At 44.9% G+C, this 23,920-nt stretch overlaps 1 protein-coding gene across 6 annotated transcripts in view; it reads right to left on the bottom strand.

The window, feature by feature from the left end:
• PASD1 (PAS domain containing repressor 1) overlaps positions 1-23,920 on the bottom strand; it is a 50,233-nt gene that overhangs the window by 17,703 nt on the left and 8,610 nt on the right. For 5 of the 6 annotated variants that reach the window (XM_063416841.1, XM_063416842.1, XM_063416844.1 and 2 more), the window contains exons 2-9: positions 9,387-9,478; positions 7,875-7,931; positions 6,450-6,604; positions 5,574-5,665; positions 3,677-3,766; positions 2,497-2,617; positions 995-1,108; positions 224-342 (exon numbers count right to left, since the gene is read on the bottom strand). In XM_063416841.1, coding sequence (XP_063272911.1) covers positions 224-342; positions 995-1,108; positions 2,497-2,617; positions 3,677-3,766; positions 5,574-5,665; positions 6,450-6,604; positions 7,875-7,906 — 723 coding nt within the window. In that variant the 5' untranslated portion in view covers positions 7,907-7,931; positions 9,387-9,478. Of the gene's footprint in view, positions 1-223; positions 343-994; positions 1,109-2,496; positions 2,618-3,676; positions 3,767-5,573; positions 5,666-6,449; positions 6,605-7,874; positions 7,932-9,386; positions 9,479-23,920 lie in introns of those variants that run through there. The other variant, XM_063416845.1, reaches the window with a different exon arrangement.

The following is a 23,920-nucleotide window of genomic DNA, read 5'->3' on the forward strand; positions in this document are numbered from 1 at the left end:
GAAGGGGTGGATGCACCTCTTTGGAGGCTGCAAATCCCCAGGTGGGGTCGCCTTGTCCTGGAGCTTCCCATTCTGCCCCCTCCGAGACTCCCCATCACCCAAACTTTACACCTCACCCTCCCCAAACACCCACTCACGTCACCTCCCCCTCCCACCTCTCCCCCTGCAAATCCAGCTGTGCTGTGCCCTGCAGCTGGCAGTGCCCAGGGCGGGCAGGGCTCACCTTCAGGAACTGGGGCGTGACCAGACGGACGGTGGCCACCAGGCAGATCTGCTCCTCCGTGGCTGACCTGAAAGCTCGTGCAATTGCTGACTCAAAGCCATTACAGGAGGGTGTAGGCACTGGAAATGACAATTTATTTAAGAAGGAGAGGAAGGAGAGCTTTCTTCTCCTGTTAAGACAGGTACAGTGAGTGATGAAACCCAAGCAAGGAGCTCCTCCTGCCCACAGGGTGATGCCACGCTGATCCACGCTGATTTTATTTCCAGCACGACCCTTTAGGCTCCACATTTCACACCTGCCTGTGGCCTGCAGGGGAGCTTTGTCAAACAGCCCCGAGCAGCCCACAGTGTGCAGCTGCAGCCTCCTTGTCAGCCTTTCTCCAGGCCAATATTTGCAAAATTCAGGATTTTACGGGCACCTCAAAGTATTTAATCTCTGTAAAGTGTCATTTCACTGCCACAAGTGAAACAGAATACCATATTTTACTGGCTATTTGAATAAGTAGGCTGCACTGCAGCTGGCAGTGGGTCAAACAGAGGCATTTTCAGTCTGGTATCAGCTTTAGGCACAGGAGAGTGCACCCTTCTGGATCAACAGGCTCCCCACCACTTTTGTATGAAAAATATATCCAGTGTATGCACAGCTCATTCCATCCCTGAGAATTAATGGGAATTTTCAGCAGAAACAAAACCTTTAGGATGCTACAGATCAAAACAATTTGAAGCAGAGAGGTGGAGAGGCAAAGATAGGCTGGAACATTAGTAAACTTACCATGAGTAAAATATTTAAAATCCACTACAAATTTCACATATTCATACATCAGGGGTTCATTTGGATCTAAGCTGCCTCTTGCTAAATGGCAACAAAACTCTATTTGTTTTTCCACTGAAATGAGAGAAAGAGAGGGAGACACAGACAATGTTATTAGAAGTCTGCACTTTAGCTCGCTCATATTTGATTTACCTACCAACCCTGCTGCTGTGGTATGTGAGCACATCCTGCTGGGAAGCTGCTGACACCCAGAAGTAAATATATAACTACTAGGAGCAATTATCAGCTATTTCTGCTTAAGGAAATGTATTCTCACCCTTTTTCCTTGTCTTTGCAGTCACCCCAGTGAGCTGAGTGGGCAGCCCTGGCTGTACTGGTGAGCAGGATTTTCCCCTGACTCCCTGGATGTGGGATTTCCTGAAGTTACCAGGTACTGCAGCGCTCTGCTCTGCCACTGCTCAGTGGGATCTGGACCCGTAATAGGGCACTGAACTCACCCTAAGCCCCTCCACTAGCAGAGGAGGGCACTGTGCCAAGCTCTAATCCAGATTTCTGCCCCAAGTCTGAACTCTGGATTAGACCACAAGGGAAACCACTCCCTGCTCAGAGCCTCACCAGGCTGCTCAGAGCCTCACCAGGCTGCTGACAGCCTCAGCAGGCTGCTCAGAGCATCATCAGGGTGTTTAGAGCATCACCAAACTGCTCAGAACATCACCAGGCTGCTCAGAACATCACCAGGCTGCTCAGAACATCACCAGGCTGCTCAGAGCCTCACCAGGCTGCTCAAAGCCTCATCAGGCTGTTCAGAACATCACCAGGCTGCTCAGAGCCTCACCAGGCTTTTTAGAGCATCACCAAACTGCTCAGAGCCTCATCGGGCTGTTCAGAACATCACCAGGCTGCTCAGAGCCTCACCAGGCTGCTCAGAGCCTCACCAGGCTGCTCAGAACATCACCAAACTGCTCAGAGCCTCACCAGGCTGCTCAGAGCCTCACCAGGCTGCTCAGAGCCTCACCAGGCTGCTCAGAACCTGCTCTGCTCCTGGGGACATTTCCTGTGGGGACAGCAGCCAGCAGTACAGATCCAGATGCACTGTTCAGGTCAAAGGCTGCTCCTAAAGTTAAACCAGGGCTTCTCCTGTGTCCTGAGACATGCAAGCTTCTTAAGGAGTAATGGCTCTGCCAAAACTGTTTGGGGTTTCTCCTTTTTTTTTCCCTTGAGCCCTCACTCCTTTCTCAGGCTTAGATTTGCATCCCACCTTATGAAATCATCTACCACCCAAGGGGCAAAGCAGATGGTGAAACAAAGACTGTCCTAATCAAAGAGCAAGTACTGGGAGCACACGGGAACATGAGGGATGGGATGCACTAAAACCCACAAATGCAGCAAAGCAGAAAAGGCAGGCCAGAGCATTCAACAGCTGGAGAGCTCTGTGCACACCTCCCCAGGAGCTCTTTACTTCTGGCAAACTTCTCTGAGCCGCAGGCAAGAGCAGAGCTTACCATTTAGGAAATCAGCTGCAACGGGATCTGTCATGAGCACGTGTGGAGAAAGGAGCTTGTACACCTCGCTCTGCTCCCCCTCAGGCAGAAAATTCAATATATTTTGGTCCACCAAATCTGACTGATACAAAAGAATGCTTTGTCATGTTCAGCAGCACAGCCTGACACAGCCACATCCCTTTTCACCCCTCAGCAGGGCACAGACCCTGCCAGTCTGGCACGGATGCCCAAGACAAGGAAGCTCAATCATTTTGCAGATGGATCTACGGCAGAATATAACCCTTGGATTATTTTACCCAAGGTTTACTATCTATTTGCAAAAGGTTGAATGAGTCCCAGAGGTGACCCTTCAGTCCCAGAGGTTTCAGTCCCTTCAGTTCAGACAGATACAGGCTGGAGAAGAAACCCTGGTAGCACAGGAATATAACAATTTTTCAGGAATGAAACATTTTTCTTTGAAAGCATGACACAGGAGAGGGAGAGCTCCTCCCTACATCCTCCATTTGTCTTCTAGGCTGAACATCTGGCAAAATCAGCTTGACCCACAAGTGACTCAGAGCTCATCAAGCCACACATCCTGACTAAAGGGGTTCTGCCAAAAAGTCAGCACAGATTTGTCCTTTGCACAGATGACATTCAGGTGCTCAAATTTGCCCTCGTACAGGGCATCCTTGGTGCTTCCTGCTTGGCACCAGATAAAGAGAAAAATGTTTTTGAGGGGCCAAGCTGAAATTTCTGCATCTGACAACTAGAACTAGAAGAAAGCCAGAAAACCCTGAGGCCACGCATTTGTTCTTAAAGATTATATGGGCTCAAAGGAGAAGAACCCATTCAAAGAGCATAGATTCAGTTCTGAAATAATATTTACATTATCTATCTTCAGCATGGATTTCACAACCATAAGATTTTCTATTAACCTGCTGGGTCAAACACCTCCCAGACCTTTAGAGGTACAGCCAATGATGAGCTCTGAGTACAGTGATTTTGCACAGTTGGGGTTTTTTAAAGCTAATTCACAGACCCTGGGAGAGAATCTGTAATTCACAGCAACTTGAGAAACTCCACAAGAGTTTGTTGGTTGATCTCACACCCACAGTTGCCTCTTTGGTGGGACAAAACCAATCCCCAGCCCTGCACTGATTTAAACTCAGGAGGGGAATGTATTGTGGTCAGAACTTACCGGTAAGTGTCCTAGCAGAGATGAAACACTATCAGATACATAAATAATAATCCCATCAGTGGTCAGAGCAATGAGAAAGCCATCTAGTGCCTAATGATAACAGGCAGGGAAAAAAAAAAGAAAAAAAAAAGACAGAATTATGCAAGGGCAAAACTTAAAATATTTTAGACTAGTCGATTCTTTAGTGATGCTTCTAAAAGCTTAAACCTAGCAGAAATTAATCAAAGAAATGACATCTCAATGTGGAAAAATAAAAATTACACACGCTGTCTAATTCAACATTCTTTTTATATTCTTCTTTTCTCGTTGTCTTATTATTAAATTGACTTGTATTTTTCGCCCAGTGAGTATTTATTTAACATGAAGTGAGACAGTGATGCTTAGAATTTCAACACCCACACAACCCTGCTGACTTCAGTCACTTCATTATGTGTTCTGAATTACACAATAATTAACAAACTCAGTGCGTAAGGAGATGTTAGATACCATCATGGCAAATCCAGCACTGGGCATGGGCAGATGGGTGGATAAGCAGAGAGAGAAATATTATAAAATTCTGTATTTTTAGCAGTTTATGGACAATATGAAGAAGTTCTAAAGCCTTATTTATTTTGTTTAAAGCACTGATTTCTAAGGGTAGTGACAAAACAATTTTAAGGCTTGTTTTGTTTCTCCTTTCTCATTCACAGTGGTTTCTGTCCCAGAGTTGGAGCTCTCTGTCCCTTTGAAGTCACTGCCTGTGCTTTTCTCCTTGGATGTTGTGTTCTCCCTGCTCTCCACAATATCTCCTTGTGCCATTTACCCTGTGTCTGTCCTTATTCTTCTCCACCATCAAGATCTGGGAGGTTCAACAGCTGCTCAGCACTGTGTGCAAAGCCAGCTCCTCCAAAATCACTGTCAGGCTGCTCTGAGCTACAGGGAGGCAAAAATGCAGCATTCACCATCTCCCCACCTCACTGCCAGGCTCAAATTGGAAAAAACCCCACTGGTTTCAAGCAAACTCTCCAATGGACCAGAGTCCAGCAAGCCAGCAGTTATTTATAACATTATTATTATTGCCTTGCTCTCCCCCACCACTTCCAATCCAAGGGGGGAATTTGTTTTAATTCAGCTGGAACGAGCCAGCTTGTTTGGCAAGAGAGATTCCCAGAAAGAACGAGGAGACTTTTCCAGAGAGGTGAGTCATGACATCCTGATGAAAAGGAAGAGCTCAGGCACAGCAGCACCTCCCAGCTCAGCCCAGCATACACCCTGATTTTGGTGGGGCAAAGAGCAGCAGCTGCCCACGCAGGGTAGGAGATGTCCCTGCAGCACAAACCCAGAGCCACATCCTTAAAAAAAGGGGACAAACGTAGGCTTGGGGGATGTTTCTAGACTGGCAAAGCGTTTTAGAGGTGGGAGTATGAGAGCTGCTTTGCTGAATGCACTTCAAGGCAATTGAAGCAGAAGAGGCAGCACTCCCATCAGAGGACAGCAGCACACAGGCAGCAGCTGCAGAGGCAGCACAGGCACTGCTGCCTGGCTAATGGGACGTGGGAGGGAGAGAGCTGCTCTGCTTTTGTCAGGTCCTTTCAAGTTTTTCCTAAAAAAAAAAAAAAAAGGCAGCTCTAGAGGCTCTTCTGAGAAAAGGAAATTCTCTTTTTCCTCTCTCGCCAGGACAGATCAGTCTTCATTGCCAAACAAAAAGCCATTTACCTTTAAGGGGAAGCAGTCTTGTTTTTAATTCTGTGTGTGTAAAGCATTTAGTACAACACTGGTTTCTGTCAGGTTTGTATTATATGTGCCAGCAGAGTAGAAATCATTAACATTGGGACTTACAGGTGAAAAAGAACTGTATATCCCCGAACTACTCCACTGAACTGATTATTTCTCACTAATCTATTAAATTTCTTCTTACCTCTAACATCAACTGGGTGAACTCCTCGTTGCTAAGAAATGAAGGCTTCCAATCTTGTCTAATCTGACAGGCTTCTGTCTGTGCTGTGATTTCTTAAAGAGAAAATATCAAAAAAGCAACATGATTCATGCTACTTGGATTCTTTTCTCATTTTCAAGTAACACTAGATTTCTTTAAAGATGCTGTTAGAGGAATCATCCTCATATCACTCTTCACACAAAGCCTTCTTGCATGCAGCAGTCATTTCCCACCCCATCATGATACAAATGCATTAAAAGAAATCAAGAAAGGGAAATGGAGACATTTTGGGTGGCCTGAAGAAAACCTTAAAAAATTAAGTTCAGTGGGCTAATTTTAGAGTAGTAGAGCATCCATGTGAGCAAAGGGTGTCTGCAATTCTGGAGCTGTTTCTTTCAATTCTGGGGCTGTTTCTTTCAATTCTGGGGCTGTTTATTTCAATTCTGGAGCTGTTTCTTTCAATTCTGAAGCTGTTTCACAAGCTGCTCTCATGAGTGCCCAAGCAGCAGGACAGGCTTATCATCTCCTAATCCAAGAGACCTGGGAACAGGGCATAGGATCCCCTCCCTGACTTTTGTAAAGGGTGCTGTTCCTCTGATTTCCCCTCCTCCTGCTCTATTTTAAAGTGGGATGTGGAGGCCAGTGAGGGCAATGATGCACCCCCAGTAAAAAGCATCCAGCACTGCATCTTTCTTTAACTGGTCTGTGTTAAAATCTATGTTAAAATCTACATTTTACTGCCTTATTCTGCCCCTCACACAGGCTCCTGTCCTGTCTGGGTGCCTTGGGGAAGAAAACCCAAAAGTTTGGATGTTCTGAGTGGGAACTGGCTGGGGGCAGGTGAGGGGCCCTCCACACCTTTCTGCTTCTGCAGGAAGTCGATGGTCCTCTGCAGGATCGTGGACTTGTCCATCTTGAGAGGGTGGCCGTGGCCCTGCAGCATGGTGCAGAGCTCTTTGATGAGGACATTGAACTGGTCTCTCCTCTTCTTCTCAGATTTGTTGCGTGATGCCCTGGGCAACAACAAAAAAAATGCTGAGCAGGAGGGAGCACAGACCAGGGCTGGGGATCCACCCTGCCCCAGCACAACACTTCAAACACAGGCATCCAAACCCTGCTGGGAATGTTTATTTGATTAAAATTGGGCTTGCACTCGAGGGGTTTGCTGGTGCTTAGAGCCTTGGAGCAAGACTGAGCTCAGCAGCAGGCAGGAACACCTGGAGGTAACACGAATTTGGGTTCATTTGGGACAGACCATATCCCTACATACATCTCAGCAGCAGCTCCCAATGTTCCAAAAGCAGTGAGAGTGAAGGTGTTACAGGAGAAATTCCCCCAGTATGTTCATGTTTTGCTCACTTAATTTTGATGATTTTTTGTTCTGCAGTTAGTGCACACACATACAAACATCAAAATGTGAAGGATTTCTCTGATTTGCACTTGCAAAAGGAGCTCATGAACAGACAGCACTGGGCAGAGCCAACTGGACTGCAGAATAAAATCTTGTATGTGGTCTTGAAAATCTACTGCTGTGATATATGAAACTGGGAATGTTCAGAACCACAACTAGTTTTCAGTTCACAAATTAAGAATATTTAATATGCTTTCCCTCTCCATTAAAAACAATAAAGGAGAAAAACAAATCCACTCAGTTTCTTCCAAAATGTTCCTTCCAATGCTCATATCTGAGATAACACTTCATACAACCTCTTCCAGTAGTGATTAATTTGCTTTACACGTGTACTCATGATGATACATACTTCCTGTGGTCTCGACTGAGGGTGGGATGCAGAAAGCATTTCCATTCATACCCAGGTTGGCATTTGGGTGTTCTCAGATCCAGCTCTCATGTTCACAGCCATCTCTGGTTTGGCACTTGTGTGCATTGATTAAATAGAAATGAGCCAAGTGCTTCTCTGACAGGAGGCTCACCCAGACCTGTGCTGGAGCAGGACTGCTAAGGGAATTCTACCCCATGTGGGCAGCACTGCTTGATAAATGAAATAAAATCACAGGTCAGGGCTCCTGCTGCAAGATAATCAATAGCCACGGGATAGCACGAGATCCTGAGGGTGCAGCAGTGAAATTTAAGGACCCCTCAGCCACAGAACTCATTGTAGGGGCAGCCAAACTCTGTGACAAGCCTGAACAGTGACTTCAATTTTGCTGCTTGTGCAGCTGTAAACTGTGAGGGACTCTGCCTCTGACTCCAGGGGGGTCAGGTTCACTGCCAAGCACTGCCCAGCAGTCACAGCTCTCCTCCAGGAGGGCCTCCTGTCTTACCTCTTTGCCCTGTCCTTCTCATCTTCATCCATCAGTTCGTTTACACAACACAGGGCTCTGCAAGGAAAAGACAGGAGCACTTACTGAGAATGTTCCCTGTTCTTGCAAGAACACCAAAACATGGAGAGTAGTGCTTTGTGCTTAAAGACCTCCTGGATGTCTCAGTCTTCCCCTTCCCAAACTCCCCTCTTGGTCTGTCTTTCCTTGCTTGAGTCAGCTGCTGAGGCACCTACATGCCCAAACATCCAGCTGCAACAGCAGGACTTTGAAGGGAAAGATCTAAAAGCCCCTCAGCCTGGCTTTGTCCTGCCCTCTGAGCCAGGATAGGGAATTCAGCATCTTCCTGGCAAAAGCAAGAGCAAAAAAGACAGAAACTGATGTGGTGGCAGCACCCCAGCTGCCCCTGCTCTGGGGGATCAGGCAGGTTTCTGGCTGATTCCAACCACTGCCCGCCCTGCCTGAAACATATCTGAGGTTTCTTTTCCAGTGGAAAGACATAGGAGAAGAAAGAAACTGTGCTAATCCCCTACAGGATTAGTATTAGGCAACAGAGCACATTATCAGGATATCTGAGAGATGATATGAGACAGGTTGATGCAGAGCATCCTGCAGCCAGTGACTGCTGCTTGCACTGCTGGGCTTCTCCCACATCCCCTGAGCTGTGTCCTGGCACTGACACCCACAGCTTCCACTGAAAATATCCTCACCTGGCACTAACCAGGGAAGGAGAGCAGCTGGCAGCAGCTCCCAGTAAGGACACAGCGCTCTCAAACCCCATTAAAGGATGGAGAATTCAACACAAGGGAACTCCTTCACTGGTGAGTGGCTTTTTGTGACTCTCAGGCTCAGCCTGAGGTGCAGGTGAGGCAGCTGCTGTCACTCCACACCACAGTGCCCAGGTCAGCTCTGCAGGATTGCACCCCTCAGGCACCCCCAAAGAGGAGATCACAGCCATCCCCACCACCAGAACCAACCTGCCCCCATCTCCAGGGATCCCCAAAGAGGAGATCACACCCATCCCACCATCAGAACCAACCTGCCCCCATCTCCAGGCACCCCCAAAGAGGAGATCACACCCATCCCACCATCAGAACCAACCTGCCCCCATCTCCAGGCACCCCCAAAGAGGAGATCACACCCATCCCCACCACCAGAACCAACCTGCCCCCATCTCCAGGGAGCACCTTCCCCCACAAAACACCCCAAGGGGCATTTTTCAATAGGAACATCCAAAAGATTTTCTCTGTTTAGAGACTACTCCAAGCTCAAACAACTTGGTAGCTATAAAAATAACACAAAGCAGAACCACCCACAACTGTCAGGAAGTCAAAGATGCTGCTCACAGCAACAGCTACAAGATTTTATCCTTCCTTCCCTGCCCCAGGGGAAGGATGTCCCTCCCTGCAGAAAACCTGGGCAGAAGAAACTGTATGAATTCTTTTGTTGTGAATGCACTCCACAAAGAGGGAGTGGTTCTCACTACCAAAAGCTACAAGTCAAATTAGAAATTACCTGTTCTATTCCTCAGATTCATCAGTCCAGACTGACAGAGTGGGATGAGCACTTCTTATCACCATGTAAATAGAGACGGAGAACAATTAATCCTGGAAGAAAAAGCAGGTCCAATTAAAACACAGTTGCAGGCAAGACTTAGCCTAGAGAGCTGCAATCACTTCAGGCTGAGAAAAGTCCAGCACCACAAATTAGACCTGCTGCCCATCCCTCAGTGATGCTCTACCAAAATCACACAGTTGTTTCTCCTCCAGAAGAATGACCCCCACAGAAGATTTGGTGACTGGGGATAAGCTCAGAGATATACAGGTATAAAAAAAAGTCTTTTTAGAGCAACGGGTTAAATGATAAAAAAATGCTTGTGGACATACAGAAAGATCTATCAAAAATTTTCAGGGAGTGTTCTTCATATGCAGACTTGACCATGCAAATATTCAGCTAAAGAAGAGGATTTTCCCCGAGCTTGGACTGCAAAGCATTATTTTATAGAAACTGCATTTTCTGGAAACTTTGCCCACAGGTCGTCTAACACCCCAAAGCCCCCAGGAACCCTGGAGGGTTTTTTGCCTCACTGGAATGGTTGGTTGGAATTCCAACTGGACCAGCAGCCAGCTGAGGGAAGCTGGTCACCAAGAGAATTAACAGTGCAGCCAACACTCCCTGGGAGATGCAGCCTGGATTCTCCATCTCCAGGAGGAGCTCCCACCCTGCTGGGAACACCTGAGCTGCCAGGGGCAGGGGGACCAGGCTCCTAAGGGAGGTGACAACGCCCTCAGCCACCACCAGACCTGGAGGAGCTCACAGAATCAATGCCCACAAAAGAATTCCCAGCCCCAGCCATGCAGAGCAGCTTTTTGCATGATGCAGCAGGATGGGGAGCTAGAAAAAGCCTTAGCAGAAGACACCTAAGGACAAAGTAATCTTAACTGGATTAAGCACTTCAGGACTGCATTTAGCTAAGTGCTTTTTGTCTTGTTATAAGACAGAGCTAAATATAGTAACCAGAATACTTAAGAATAGTTTCATAAGGGTTGTATACACTCCCCAGCCAGTTAAGGCACTTAGCACTACTGCCAGCAGTATGTCTGCAGGTTAAGAGTATTTTAAATAGATCCAGATAGAATCTCTTTGACCTTAACTGCATTAACCAGAGGGATCAAAATTTATTTATTGCCTCCCTGAAAATCCCCTTCTGTAACACTTTGAGAGAGGGATTCCTGAACTCTGTGGGCAGGCAAAGAGGAAACTTGTCAGTGCTGCTGGCTCCACTTCTCATCCCACCTCCAACAGGTGAGGAGCAGCTTTCTCACAAAGCAGTGCACATCCACCACTGCCTCATGCCCTCTCTAAAGGGATATTTTTTTTTCCTTCCTTTGTACAGGGAGTCTCAAAACCCACTCATAGCGTTTTGAGGGTACATTATACTTCAGACTTTTCAAATATCACAGTATTTGAAGTTGTTTCCAGGGTTACAGAAAGGGTAATGTAGCCAAATGACAGGCTTAACAAGACAAATGGACTTTGCAGACAACAACTAATATTTAAAGCATTATTCCATGCTCTCTGCTATATTCTGGCACATTTTTTACTGAAGAGAGAATGGCAGAGGGAATTTTCTGTTTTGCAGAACTATCTGACATCAGGAGATATCTAAAACTGCAAACCTGAGAGTTAAGAAAATGTTTACTTATTGACTTGCTGCAAACCACCAAAATATTAAAATTACCTTAGGATAATTCTCAATGGAACAGTCAGATTGTGTCCTGAAACCAACACTAATTATGAACATTTCATTATAGGAATATAAACTTTAATTATTTGGTTATGCCACTCATGGCAAGGCAAAGATATTTCTATGAGAGATGCTGCCCATTTCTTTGTGATCAGCAATGGATAAAGATTTCATCCATCACCTAAAAGTGTCCCTGAACCCAGATGATTTGATTGCTTTTCCCAGCTATAACCACTGGTCTAATGAAAAACATTCTCCATGCCTAAAAACTTCATTCTGCTTGTATTTAAGTTTTCACAGAATTTTGCATTAAAATAACACACAACAGTTAGGGAGTCTTCAAATCTACACCGTAGGAAACACTTTAATTATGGAAATGTGCTGTGCCAATAATTTCCACGGACTTTGCATGCCATGAATTCACCAGAGAGCCCTCAATTACAAGATGCAGCACTTTGTGGCACAATGCAGTCACAAATAAGGGAGATAAAGCATTCTCCAGCAATATGATTTATGTGTCAGCATGCCAGTGCTCCATTACTCTTCAGGCAACAGGAGGGCACGACTGTGGCTGGCAGCAAAACAGCTGATTTCATTTTGAAAAGGCAAAATTTAACCTCTTCAGTGAAGTGCTACTGGTTCAACCCTAACACGTTTCTGTAAATTTGAAAAAAATTGAAATTGCATGTGAAAAAGCAAACGGTGTGGCTGAGTCCCCGTGGCTGCGGAGCTCAGGGAGGTGCTGTGCCTCTCCCCCTGTGCCACCCCCTGGCACACAGGGACAGATGTTTGCTCCAGTGGCAGCAGCAGCTGGCACAGCTGTGGCACTCCCCACAGCCTCAGCACTGCCCCAGCCCAGCATGAGGGCATCACACAGAAATGCAAAGACTAAAGCAGGTGTGGCACAGGAGCTGCATACCTGTGTTATTTGATCTGCTTGCTTAATTTTTTCTGCTTCTGTTTCACCCTCTCCTTGCCATGCCTTGCCCTCTGTTCTCTTCTCTCTTTTCTGCCCTTCCCTCACTCAGCCCCTGTATTTAACACCCACTGGATCACAATTCAGAGAATTGGATCTCTCTTGGATGTGGTTTCTCCCAATCTTGCTGTTTCTCACATCTCCTGCCTTCATCTTTCCATTGTTTTTCCTTCTCCACGTTCCTCACTTTCCTCTTTTCAAAGGGAATGTGCAACAATCTCAGTTTCACCTGGGGATTTCCTTCATCTTTCCATTCCTTTTCCTTCTCCACATTCCTCACTTTCCTCTTTCCAAAGGGAATGTGCCACGATCTCAGTTTCACCTGGGGATTTCCCTGGGGGAGCTTGGCTTGCCCAGCTCTGAGGCCCCCAGACTGAGGGGTTCCCTGCAGGATTCCTGCCCGAGGAGCCCCTGCTGCTGGGATCTGCTGGGGTTTGGTGCCCTGAGCCCTCAGCCCAGCTCCAGCAGCTCTGGGTCCTGCCCTGAGCCCCCAGCCCCAATTTCAGACCCTCTTTGGAGGAGCTGGGATCTCCCCCAGCTTCACAAAAACCCCACTCTGCACCCTCAGGGGGGCTGAGGGAAGTGATCCAGCACAGCAAACCCACCCACAGCAGCACTGTGGAACACTCTGGAATGTTTTTGGGGGTCCTGTGACTGTATTTTCACACAGCATCTTTGTCTGCTGGAACATGGGTGATGCTGGGCAGCAGGGGAAGGAACCAAATGTTCTGTGTTTCCCCTTTGTTAACCTGCCACAAGTGGATTTTTTGTGCTGCTGCTGTAACTGTTACATCTCAATGCACTTTTACTTATCTACAGCATCCTCTCCCCTGGTTTATTCAGCTCTAAATTTAGCTTGTTACCTGGGACAGATTTATGACTACATTTACTATAGCAGTAACAGCTTTGGACAGAAGCTAAAAAGAGTCCAAAGAAAATGGATTACACAAAACAATTACACCATAAAAAAGGCTGTAACAGAATACAGTGATTCAGCACCAAAGTGAAATGAAAGATACAGGCATGAACAATGGTTGGTGTGGTTTTTTTGTTTGTTTCGTTGATTTGAGTTTGTTGGGTTTTTTCCTTTCTTTTTTTTTTTTTTTTTACCAATATATGGTGCTTCTGAAAAAAAGAAAAGCAGAAAAGGATTAAAGGCTAACAGATACTTGAAGAGCAAAGATGATTACTGGAACATTTTGTTCTCTAGGATTTTTTAAAATCAGATCCTAGAGAAAATAGCTGGCCAAGTTTGCTCTGTTCTAGCAAATTGCTGAACCTTGCAGGGTGAAGATACAACCCTGTAGGATATTATTCAAAATGTCTCTGGGGTTTCTGTAACAAGGAGAGCATGCAGCTAATTAATTCTACCAATTTGTCTAATGGCCCCTTAAAATTCCCAAAACATGGCAAAAAGCAAAATGCTGATTCATAACCCCGAGAAATACAAAACTGTACTTCTGCCACAAGCAGGACAGGTTAAGAACACATATGCAAATAATATTTCTTCTGAATTTTGGGTGAATACCTGTGTTCATTTGTTGCCATTCAGTTACTACAGGAAAGATAAATAAAGGTTTTGTAGTACGAAAAGATGATATCCAAGCTATAAACAATTCTTTTCCATACCTGACTCAGACAAAGAGCCAAATAATCCTCAAATAATAACGTGGCTTTCCCTCATGTAGGATGAGAGGAAAAGCAGTTTTTCACAGCCCATCCTTCAGCAGCAGCTGAGATTGTGAGTTTTCAGGGAAAGGTGCACAGAACTGAAGAGAAGGCAGGAATTTTGCAATAAGTGAACGGTCAAAAGTCTTTTGAACAGAATGTTCTCCAAAACTTCCAGCTCTTAACGCTGTGCTTCAGCTCCTGGCTGATCCAAATGATGCAAATGCATGTGGGGGTGAGTGCACGAACACATATCTTACTTCAGAGCAATTTGCAAAAAAACACTGAGCAATTTCCACGCAGGAAAGCAGAGGTGACACTCAGGATGACTCCTGCAGGGCTCAGCTCCTGAGGCTGGGGTGAGGAAAACACTGCTGGGTGCAGGGGAAGGGAGGGGAGCAGGGAGCCCTCACTCCTGCCTCAGGCCACTTCTACCATCCTCACTTCTCTGGCAAATCACAGAGGAGTGGGGAAGGTTAACCCAATAAATTTCAGCAATGAAAACAGTGACTTCACAAACCAAAAAAAATTCCTCCCAAAGCTATTGATTCTCCAGCTTAAAAACCGTGAACACCACCTGATCATAAACCTGGTGCTGAAATTCCAGCTCATTCCAGGGTCTCATTCAGAAGAGTTTTCACACTCCCAGAGCCAAAGGACAGCTTTAAAGGAGGCCACCACCCCGCTCTGCTGGCAGTGTCACCTCCTGCCTGTGGAGCTGCTGCTGGGCACCCTGAGCCCTCCTGCCCCATTTCCAGGGGCTGCCAGGGATCTCCAGGCTGCCTGGAAGATGCTGTGCGTTACTCCCACCACCAGGACACAGCTGGCATCAGCTGCACCGGTGGCATTAAGGGAGGTCACTGGGTCCTTTTTGATTTTGGTTTTTTTTTTTGGCAGGTACAGGGACAAACACTTCAAAGCTGCCTGTGTGGATGCATCACCCTGAAATCCCTCTTGTAATTCCTTCTGTGTTTACTACGGGTGAAACTCATCCTGAGCACAGAGCTACAAAAAGTCTGTGTGTCATTACCCTGCCTACTTCTATGCCTTGAGCTCTCCCCGTGCACAGAATAAATGTAATCATTAGACAGCAAAGAAAATCAGTGATCTAATTGAACTAAACACCTTCTCCTCTGCTGTTCTGAATAAGAGAACACCCCCAGTAACCACCAGTTCATTGAGAGAGGCAAAAGCAGCATTGATGTCCTTAGCTGTTCTCTTTTTCTCCTCAAACAATACATTTTTTTTGCTTTGCTTCTTCTTTGCCTTTCTCCATCCTGTATATAAAATGCATTTCAAATGATTGGGGATGGTACAGATAATGAAATGAGCTCTTGTGCTTTGTGTTTGCTTGTGCTGGAGGTCGAACTCATATTTCAAAAATAAAATGTGAGGCCTGAGGGGCTGCTTGCTCTGTACAGTAAAAGCAGGGTCAGAGGTGGGTCCTAGGTGGTTTCAGGACCTCCTCTGCTGGATGGGCTTTGGCCCCATCATTTCTGCACTTCCCTACATCTGCCTGGTCCTCCGGGGAGCTTCTTGGCTGCTGAACTCCTGGAAGTCTGGCCCTTGTTCAGCATCCTTTGATTTCCAGTAAATATCTACTTTTCTGACACCTGGCAAGCAGCTTGCTGCCATCCTTTCTCCCATCTTTTACCTCAGGGAGTCTCAGCACACTCTACAAACACAGTTATCCATCCCTGTCGCAGAAATGAGGAAACAGGGGCACACATTTTAACTTCTGTCTCCTTTTTACAAGTGTCCCAGTTTTGGGAAGCTGAATTTGAAACACTGAACGCAGTTACAGCCTGATTTTCAGTAATGCTGAAATCCAGCAAAAGCACCTACAAACACTGAACATTTTGGAAAAAACTCGACCTAAATCATTGACCCAAGGTCATGCAGCAGAGTTAAGAAGTGAATCCAGATGTCCTGATGATTAGCTCTGTCTGTTGGCATTCAGTCAAGTCCTCCCTCCTAAAATAAACTTCCTGAAGCATCTAAGGCTACAGTCTTAGAACTCCCTTAAACACAGCACTGGTGAGATCTGATTTTCAAATGAAGAAGGGGGAAAAACCCAGTTCATTATTTTTTCCTCAAGTGATCACTGAATGACCAATGAAAAGGCAGCTCAGAGTCATTTGATCTCAATCTTCTTCTTGTAAATAAAAAAGGGAAGATTCTTCTCCCTTTTCAAACAACATGATGAATAAATGTTCTGCCTCAGTAATTCTAGATCCGAGTAATTAAATCTGCTCTCTGTTGCAATCTGTTTCCCATGTGTATCACCAATCTGGAATTTCTGGAACTCAATACATAAGGAAGCTATTCAATAAAAGGAAATACTACAACAAGAGGATTAGAGATAGGTCTGAACCAGACTCCCTACACCAGAGAAGAATCCAGTTCCTTATCCAGAGCTCAACTCTTCCATTTCGAGCAGTATCTCAAACCAAACATTGCAAACACAATGGATCTCCCAGAGCCAGACCTCTTCTCACCTCTGGCACTGTCCAAATTCCTCCTAAATGCTCTCAGGCTTGGGGAATCTTCCTAGAGAGGTGTCAGACTCACCTCTCTAGGAAGCCACTTTCAGTTTTTGACCACCCTCTCCTTAAAAAAAGACTTCCCAATGTCCAGTTTATGTAAAAGCCCTGTGAGGAAATTACAAAGAGCTTTAGTAGTTAAAATTCAGTCTTCCCTGCAAGCTCAGAGTTATATCTACTTATCCATTAAATGAATATCAAAGGATTCACTGCAGCTGAGCTAACTGACCTCATTTTACATCTTTGGCTTTAAGCATTCAAGTTCAAGCATAAGAAACTTCCATATCCTCTTGGTGTGTTTAATTCTGGAGCATGCCAGGTATAATCAGCCATATTTTATAACATATAGCATACATTATAATTTGCACCTAAGTCAAAAAGCCTTTAAACAAAGCCCTCAGATTTCAGAATTTGTCTTATCCTCATTTGGCTCCCAGAATTTCAGCTGCTTTCCTTCCATGATCTGCTCACATCTGCTCTCCAGCTGAGCCACGTCCGTGCCCCACTGACCCAACCACTGCCATCTCTGCAATCTTGAATTCTCTGCAAGCTGAGAACAACCAGCAAGGCACTCAGCCCAACAAGAGCCAAGAGCCTTTCAAGGAGCAGAAGGCAGAAAAGATAAAGGCTTTATATAAGAGGGAAAAATAAGATTTCAGAGAAAAAAACCACTGCTCAGCTCAGGTGAGCAATGGGAGCTGCACTGGTCCAGTTCCCTCGGGCAGTGCAGACTGGAGGTGTCAGCACCTTGCAGGATTATTCTCTGCACTGGCAGCTGGCAGGAATTTTTCCAGCAGAGAGCACACCAGCGTGGTTCACCCTCCTTTGGTTCCACTTGCTGCTGCTCCCATTCAAACTCGGTTAATCCCATCAAGTTATTTCTTGGCCTGTGCCTCAGAGCTGAGTAAGTAAACACCTTTCATAAGGTCTGAGCCCACTTGTTTCAAGTGCATGATTAAAGGCTGGACTTGAGCAGAGTGCTGAGAAAACCCACCCCATTCTGGCAATCTCCAAAATCACTCACAGCTGCCTTGAAGTGGCACTTTTCCATCCAGTGTTTTACTCCTTGGGCTGCAAATATAAAATAAAGGGGCACAAACACCAAATACCCATCTGTGTTCCAGCTGCCCATGAGAACTGTTCTCTTGGAGCTGAGAATGTAATAATATTATAATATCATATCATAATATCATAATATATATATATAATATATAATATATAATATCATAATGGCACCACTTAGAGACTGTGATGCAAAATATTTTCTGTGGCTACCAGACCTTCTCCACAGATGTCTCTTCTTGTTTACTATGAAGAAGGCAGATGACAAATATAGCCAGCAAATGTATTTTGGACAAAGCTGTACTCATCTGTAGTATTTGCATTAAGTTGCATTAGAAGACTGATGCAGCAGAAAAGATGTTGGCCCAACTGTAATTCCTTCTCTGGTACACCAAAGATGAACTTTTGAAGTTTACAAGTTCTTATCAAGAAGAATTGTTGCTGCTTATGCTGGTATTGCCAAAAATGTAACTGATCTTGGTAATAAAGTAATTGGGGTGTTTTCTCCCTTTTTTAAAACACCCCCACACGCTTCTCTGTCTCTTCTCTGAGGCACTTTTAGCTAACTTCACATCCAATATTCTCTTTTCCACTATCCTGCCCACATCACTGCTCAATTAGCTCCTCAAAAGATGGTTGTTTGTTCCAAAAGCTTTGGGAATAAAGGAATATTTAAACAATTAACTGCAATCACATTCATCATCCTGCATGGCACCACGGATATGCACTGGAAGTATAAAGAGCAAGTAAACCTTTCCTCCAGGAAGAAGAAGAGATAACACAGAACTTCCACAGATCTCTCATTACTTTCTTATCTTTTTTAGGCTGCAAGTATGTCAGTCACTGGAACACTTTCCTAGTAGGTCATTGCTGTTACACATATTCTGCACAAAGATCCAAGGCCTCATTCTGTCGGAGATAAGCTATTCACACACATCCTTTCTTTCCCCTTACAGTTGATTTGCATGGCTGGCTGGATAAGCAGTCATAATAACAAAATATGACTCAGCATGGCTGGATGTCCAATTCACTCTGGGGGTTTTCTTGGAGGGTATTTTTTTTTTTTAACTATTGAAGACCAGAAAAGACGTGTCCCTCCCAGACAATGAAGAGATGGCTCTGGGGAGACCTCACTGCGGCATTCAAAGACTAAAGGGAGCTCATTGAAAAGAGGGAGAGATACTTTTTACATAGGTAGCTATTTCTAGGACAAGGAAGAATGGTTTTAAACTAGATGAGATTAGATTTATATCAGATGTTGGGAGGGAATCCTTCACTGTGAGGGTGCTGAGGCCCTGGCACAGTTTGCCCAGAGAGGCTGTGAATACTCATCCCTAGAAGTGTTCCTGGTTGGGTGTGGCCCTGAGCAACCTGGCCTGGTGGAAGATGTCCCTGCCCATGGCAGAGGGATGGAATTAAATGATTTTTAAGGTCCCTTCCAACCCAAACCTTTCAATGATTCCCTTTGGCTGTCTCCAAAGTGCGGCCCTGGTTACAATCAGCGCTGTCACAAAATGTAATCCAAAGTACCTAAACTTATTTCTTCTACACTGAAGTTAAAATGAATAAGAAATCAAGTGTAGTGCCACAAAATGCTTCTCTTCAGCCTCAGAAGCTTGTTTACCACTGCAGTAGTAGCTGAACTGCTGAATGAAATATTTACAACTATTCATGCAATCAAACTCATTTTCCTTAGGAAATAACTGATTAGGTATCTCACATCTGTTCCTGACAAGGATTTCAGCCTCTGCTGATCCCTAGCTAGAGCTGAGATGAATATTAATGTTTTAGAAGCCATCCTCCTCGATGGGAGGGTGGGGACAGCCCCTCTGGGTCTGGGGGTGTTTTATTGCAATGGGGGAGCTCTGCTGCACCTGCAGCTGCAGGGTTGCACCACCAGCCCAGAGATTTCTCCAACCTTGTGACCCAGGCCTTGGGAAGCCTGGCAAGGGACAGAAGCCAGAGTAGAGCTCAATGCAGAATTACCTTGAGAATTATCTTCCTATCCCTGTCAGAAGATTTTAATATCTCCCAGCTGCTGGCTCCCTTTATGCAGAGCAGCAATGCTGCCCCACCACGCTGCAGAACTGCATGCAGTGTTTCCTCATCAGGGCCCTTTGATAGAAGCTGCTGCAAGTGTTGCAAGGCTGTGAGAAAAATCAGCTGCTAATAAAGCTTATTGACCCTTAATAAAGCTTATGATACCCTCATAAAGCATGATGTTCATGTCAGGAAAGACAAAAAAATAATTACATTTTTTTCTCAAATGAAAGCTGTTTCATGGGTAAGGAGTCAATGCCAATACACTATTAGAGAGAGAAATCTAATGTTTGGTTAATCTAATTCATCCAGGAATCCTCTTTTCCACAGGAAATTTATCAAAAGAACTTACTAAACAAAGTAGGGAAAAGAAGTATTTATCTCAATATGCTCCTTATTTCTGCAAGAGCAAGGGAGAAATTTTCATTCCTCTCAGGTCAACTGCAAAGCTCAGCCACGCTGTGCCAAAGATTCCAATGACAAAAGAGTTGGTCCCTATTACTCCTTCTGGCAGGGGTGATAACTGGGCTTCCTAAGGTCTGACAAGAGCAGCTAGGTCAGAAGAAAACTTTTGGCATCAAGTTTCACCTCAAGGTCAAGGGACTAAAAAAAAAAAAAAAGTGAAATAAATGAACATTTGCCTGCAAATGACCTTGTAGAGCTGTAATTCAAATAGGAATGAAGTCTCTGTAAGTGTCTGAAGAGTAATCTCTGAAACAGCCAGAAATGCTGCACAAAAGTAGATTTCAAACACAATCCAAAGAAGATTAAACTGGCAATTCATCTCTCTTAGGACTTCTATACATCATAAATAGGCATTATGCCTTCTATGTAAAGCAGTTCATTATCTGATTTATTCACCAATATCTCTTCTTATTCAGACATTTCAAACCAGACTATATTAGAAAATCCCAGAAAAATTTCCTCAGCACTGCAACTTTTGAAGTAAGTCAATGATTTATAAAATTTTACTTATTGTACAACTAAATTCATGTTTGTTAATACAATACACTATCTCTAAGGACAATTTTAAAGAAGGATGCTATCCCAGCTGGATCATTTATTAATATTCACATGCTTTCCTTCAAAAAAAATCAAAACACAGAAGTTGTTCTTGTTGGCATTAGTCTTTTCTTCATCCCCCAAGTGAAAACAGAAATTCTGCTTTAGTCACAACAGCAAACTGCCAACACACTCATCATTCTGACACCTCAGACTCCATGTGAGCACTCCTTGCCCTTTTAACTATGAATATATCCAATATAAGGAATTCAGCTCTGGATTCAAAACATGCCCTGGATAAGACAAAGTTCTGACTCAGCCTCGTTTCAGGTTTACAAATGGCTCAGTGGCAATTTTAGCCCATTTTTTTGCAATTATTCCTCTCCCATTTTAGGCAATGGATCTTTGCCCTTTCCAGACAATAACCAGGACTACTGCAGAACCACATAACCTTTCCTTCTAACAACCTTCTTCTGGGAGCCTCTCCTTCCACACTCTGAATTATTTCCAGAAAGTCAAAAACCAGAATTGCGGACAATTCTCCCACGTAAAATTTTCAGTAATTTTCCCACATAAAATAATTTTCAGCAAGGCTTCCTGACTTGTACAAACCTCCCCAAATAATGGATTCAGCTCCAGTCCCAGAGATGCCAGGAGGTTTTGCTGCTGAAAGGTCAAGCCCCAGGAGAGGTGAAGATGGCTCAGATAAGGAAGGGATTTCTCAGAAGTCCAGGCTGCAGCAGAAATGAGCAACAAGAATTGTCTGTCCCAATTTGTCAGGACTGGCACTCAGGACTGTGCAATTACCCTGCTCCACATCACTGCTGCCGTGTGGGAGGTTAACCCCGGAGTTTAGGATGGAAAGAAAATACAGTAACTCACTTTTCCTATGTTGACACATTGTCTCCACTAATGAGAAGGCTCAGCCTTCCGCATAAGCAAAATTAAACAGAAAATGTAGGTGTTAAGATTAGCACAATGAGTTTGTTTTATTAATACTTCCTGCTGTGCCCTTTCCATGGAAAGCCTGCCCCAAAAGGAAGCCATTACAACCATTCAAGAGAAAAGGCAAACTATTAATACTCATCTTTAATAAATAAATCAGCAGCGGAGTCAACCCAGGTCCCACCTTTTTGCCTCATGTGACTCATTTAACACACACACATTAATACATCACTTCATAAAATTTGATGGGAAGCAGTTTGATCAGAGTGAGTGTTTTTAAGTTTCTGTAAATTGAGCCAGTGTACACTGCACTCAGAGACAGGACAAACAGGTTTATGGTCAAACTTCCTCAGCGAGGGGTGGAACCCTCCCCAGCTATTAGAGCCTCCCTAATTGCTGCCTTTGCCACCAGTGGACCAAACACACAGCATCCTCCTCTCTGCATAAACACCTGCTTGCAGTTTGTGCAGCAGAGCTTTGAACAGCCCAAACCCAAGGCACATCTCCCAGGGATGTCCATTTTTTTCTTCAGCTGATACTTTGGGAGAGGTCTCCACAAAGGAGCTGGTGGAAATTCAACCTTTGCCTTCATCAGGGCCAGGGGTTTATCTCATCCCCTTCAGATAAAGCCTCTGCACTGGCTTGAGAATCATCCCACAAAGCTGCCATGTCTATGCAGAATACCTATCAGCAATGGGAGCTCTTATCAGCTCATCTATTGCTCATTAATTATCCAAAAAATGGTTTATTTGGTATGCTGTTTATGATCAAAACTTTATTGTCCAGGAGCAACGCGCTGCACTGTGCTGTGCATTAAACCAAGATCAAAGTAGGCTGAGGCCAGAAGAGAACCAACAAACCTTATTAATTTCTTTTAGGCATGTGTGTATGCGTGTGTTTGTGGGCTGAACAGATGAAGCAAGAGAGGAGATTAGCATTTTTATGGATATGATTCCTGCCATTGCTACATAGTTGAAAATCTTGCCTAGGCTTGGGCAGTTTGTAAACAAGAATAAACACACCTACAAATATCTCTGCATTTATCTGTTGGTCAATCAGTTAATCAATCTGCCTATAACTGATGCTCCACAAAGCACCTCACATTTATTTATAGGTGAGGGGGAACACCTCAGTGAGCCTTCCAACTCAGAATATTCCATAATCATGGGCAGGTGCCACTCAGCAGCCAGCCAAACCCCAGGCACTCAGTGTGAAACTCTGAAAACACCCTTCCATTTCCCACAGCAGAGCAGCCCTGAAGAGCTGAGGTCCCAGAAGGGGACGGAAGGTGACAGGCAGGGTGGCAGAGCTCTCCATGCCATGGCAGTGCAGGGAACACCAAATCCTTCTCTGTCCCTGCCTGTTTGGGACAGCAGGTGACAGGGATGCAGCAGGGGGTGGTACAGATGTCCCAGGGTGTCAGCTCTGACAGACCAGGCAGCAAATTGAAGGCAGTAATTAGGCAGGATCACCTCTGTGACCATACCCACAACATGTGCATGGCCTGATGCTCACCTTCCAGGACCTGCAGCAGGAGCCCGATTCCAGCTGCACAGGTGTGTGTTCGTGTGTGTGTTCGTGTGTGTTCGTGTGTGTTCGTGTGTGTGTTTGTGTGTGTTTGTGTGTGTGTGTTCGTGTGTTTGTGTGTGTGTGTTTGTGTGTGTTTGTGTGTTTGTGTGTGTGTTTGTGTGTGTTTGTGTGTTTGTTTGTGTGTGTTTGTGTGTGTTTGTGTGTGTTTGTGTGTGTTTGTGTGTGTGTGTTTGTGTGTGTTTGTTTGTGTGTGTGTGTTTGTGTGTGTTTGTGTGTGTGTGTGTGTGTTTGTGTGTGTGTGTGCATCACTCCTCTAAATCCAGAGCCCCAAGGTTTTGCTGTGCCCCCTCTCTCCCTGCCAAGGCAGGGTGTTTGCAGCGCTCCCCGGCAGTGTTTAGCGAGCCTCTCGGTTACCATAGCGTTGTGCACCGAAGGAATGTCGGCAAATTAATCAATTGTACAACCGTGTTTGCCTAAGAACACAAGGCAGTCAGATGATTCAGTGCGTTTCAACAGCTCCATGGAGTTTGGTTAACACACTTCCCCTTCTTCCCTCTCACTGTGACCCTCATTGGTGCTGGCGTTCTTCAATGGTTCAATTTCCCTTCACAGGCAGATTGGCAGTAGGCGATCTCTGCCTGAGCTCTTTTCCTTCTTCCTTGCCTGCTTCATTTCTGCCTTGTTTCATCTACTTCCCTCTTCCTTCCTTGTAAAAAGATGGACATCATACGTTCAACTTTACACTAATTACACCGTGTTTTTAAAGTCACTAATTTGTCACTAATGGTCAGCAGTCACTTCTTTCTTCCAGATTTTATCCTGCATGATTTAGAGAATTTTGCTCTGATCAGCACCAGAGCAGAGCTGATACCAAGTCCAGGTTTCCAACTTATTTTAGGAATATCAGCTTAAAAGGGGACACCAACCCAGCACTCCAGTCTTGGAAAACAACAACATCTCTTCAACCTGCCAAACAGCACCAGGAGCCTGAGAACACATCCTCAAATCATACAATAAACTCATGATACACACAGGA

This window comes from Prinia subflava, chromosome 20 (genome assembly GCF_021018805.1).
Source record: "Prinia subflava isolate CZ2003 ecotype Zambia chromosome 20, Cam_Psub_1.2, whole genome shotgun sequence".
NCBI lineage: Eukaryota > Metazoa > Chordata > Aves > Passeriformes > Cisticolidae > Prinia > Prinia subflava.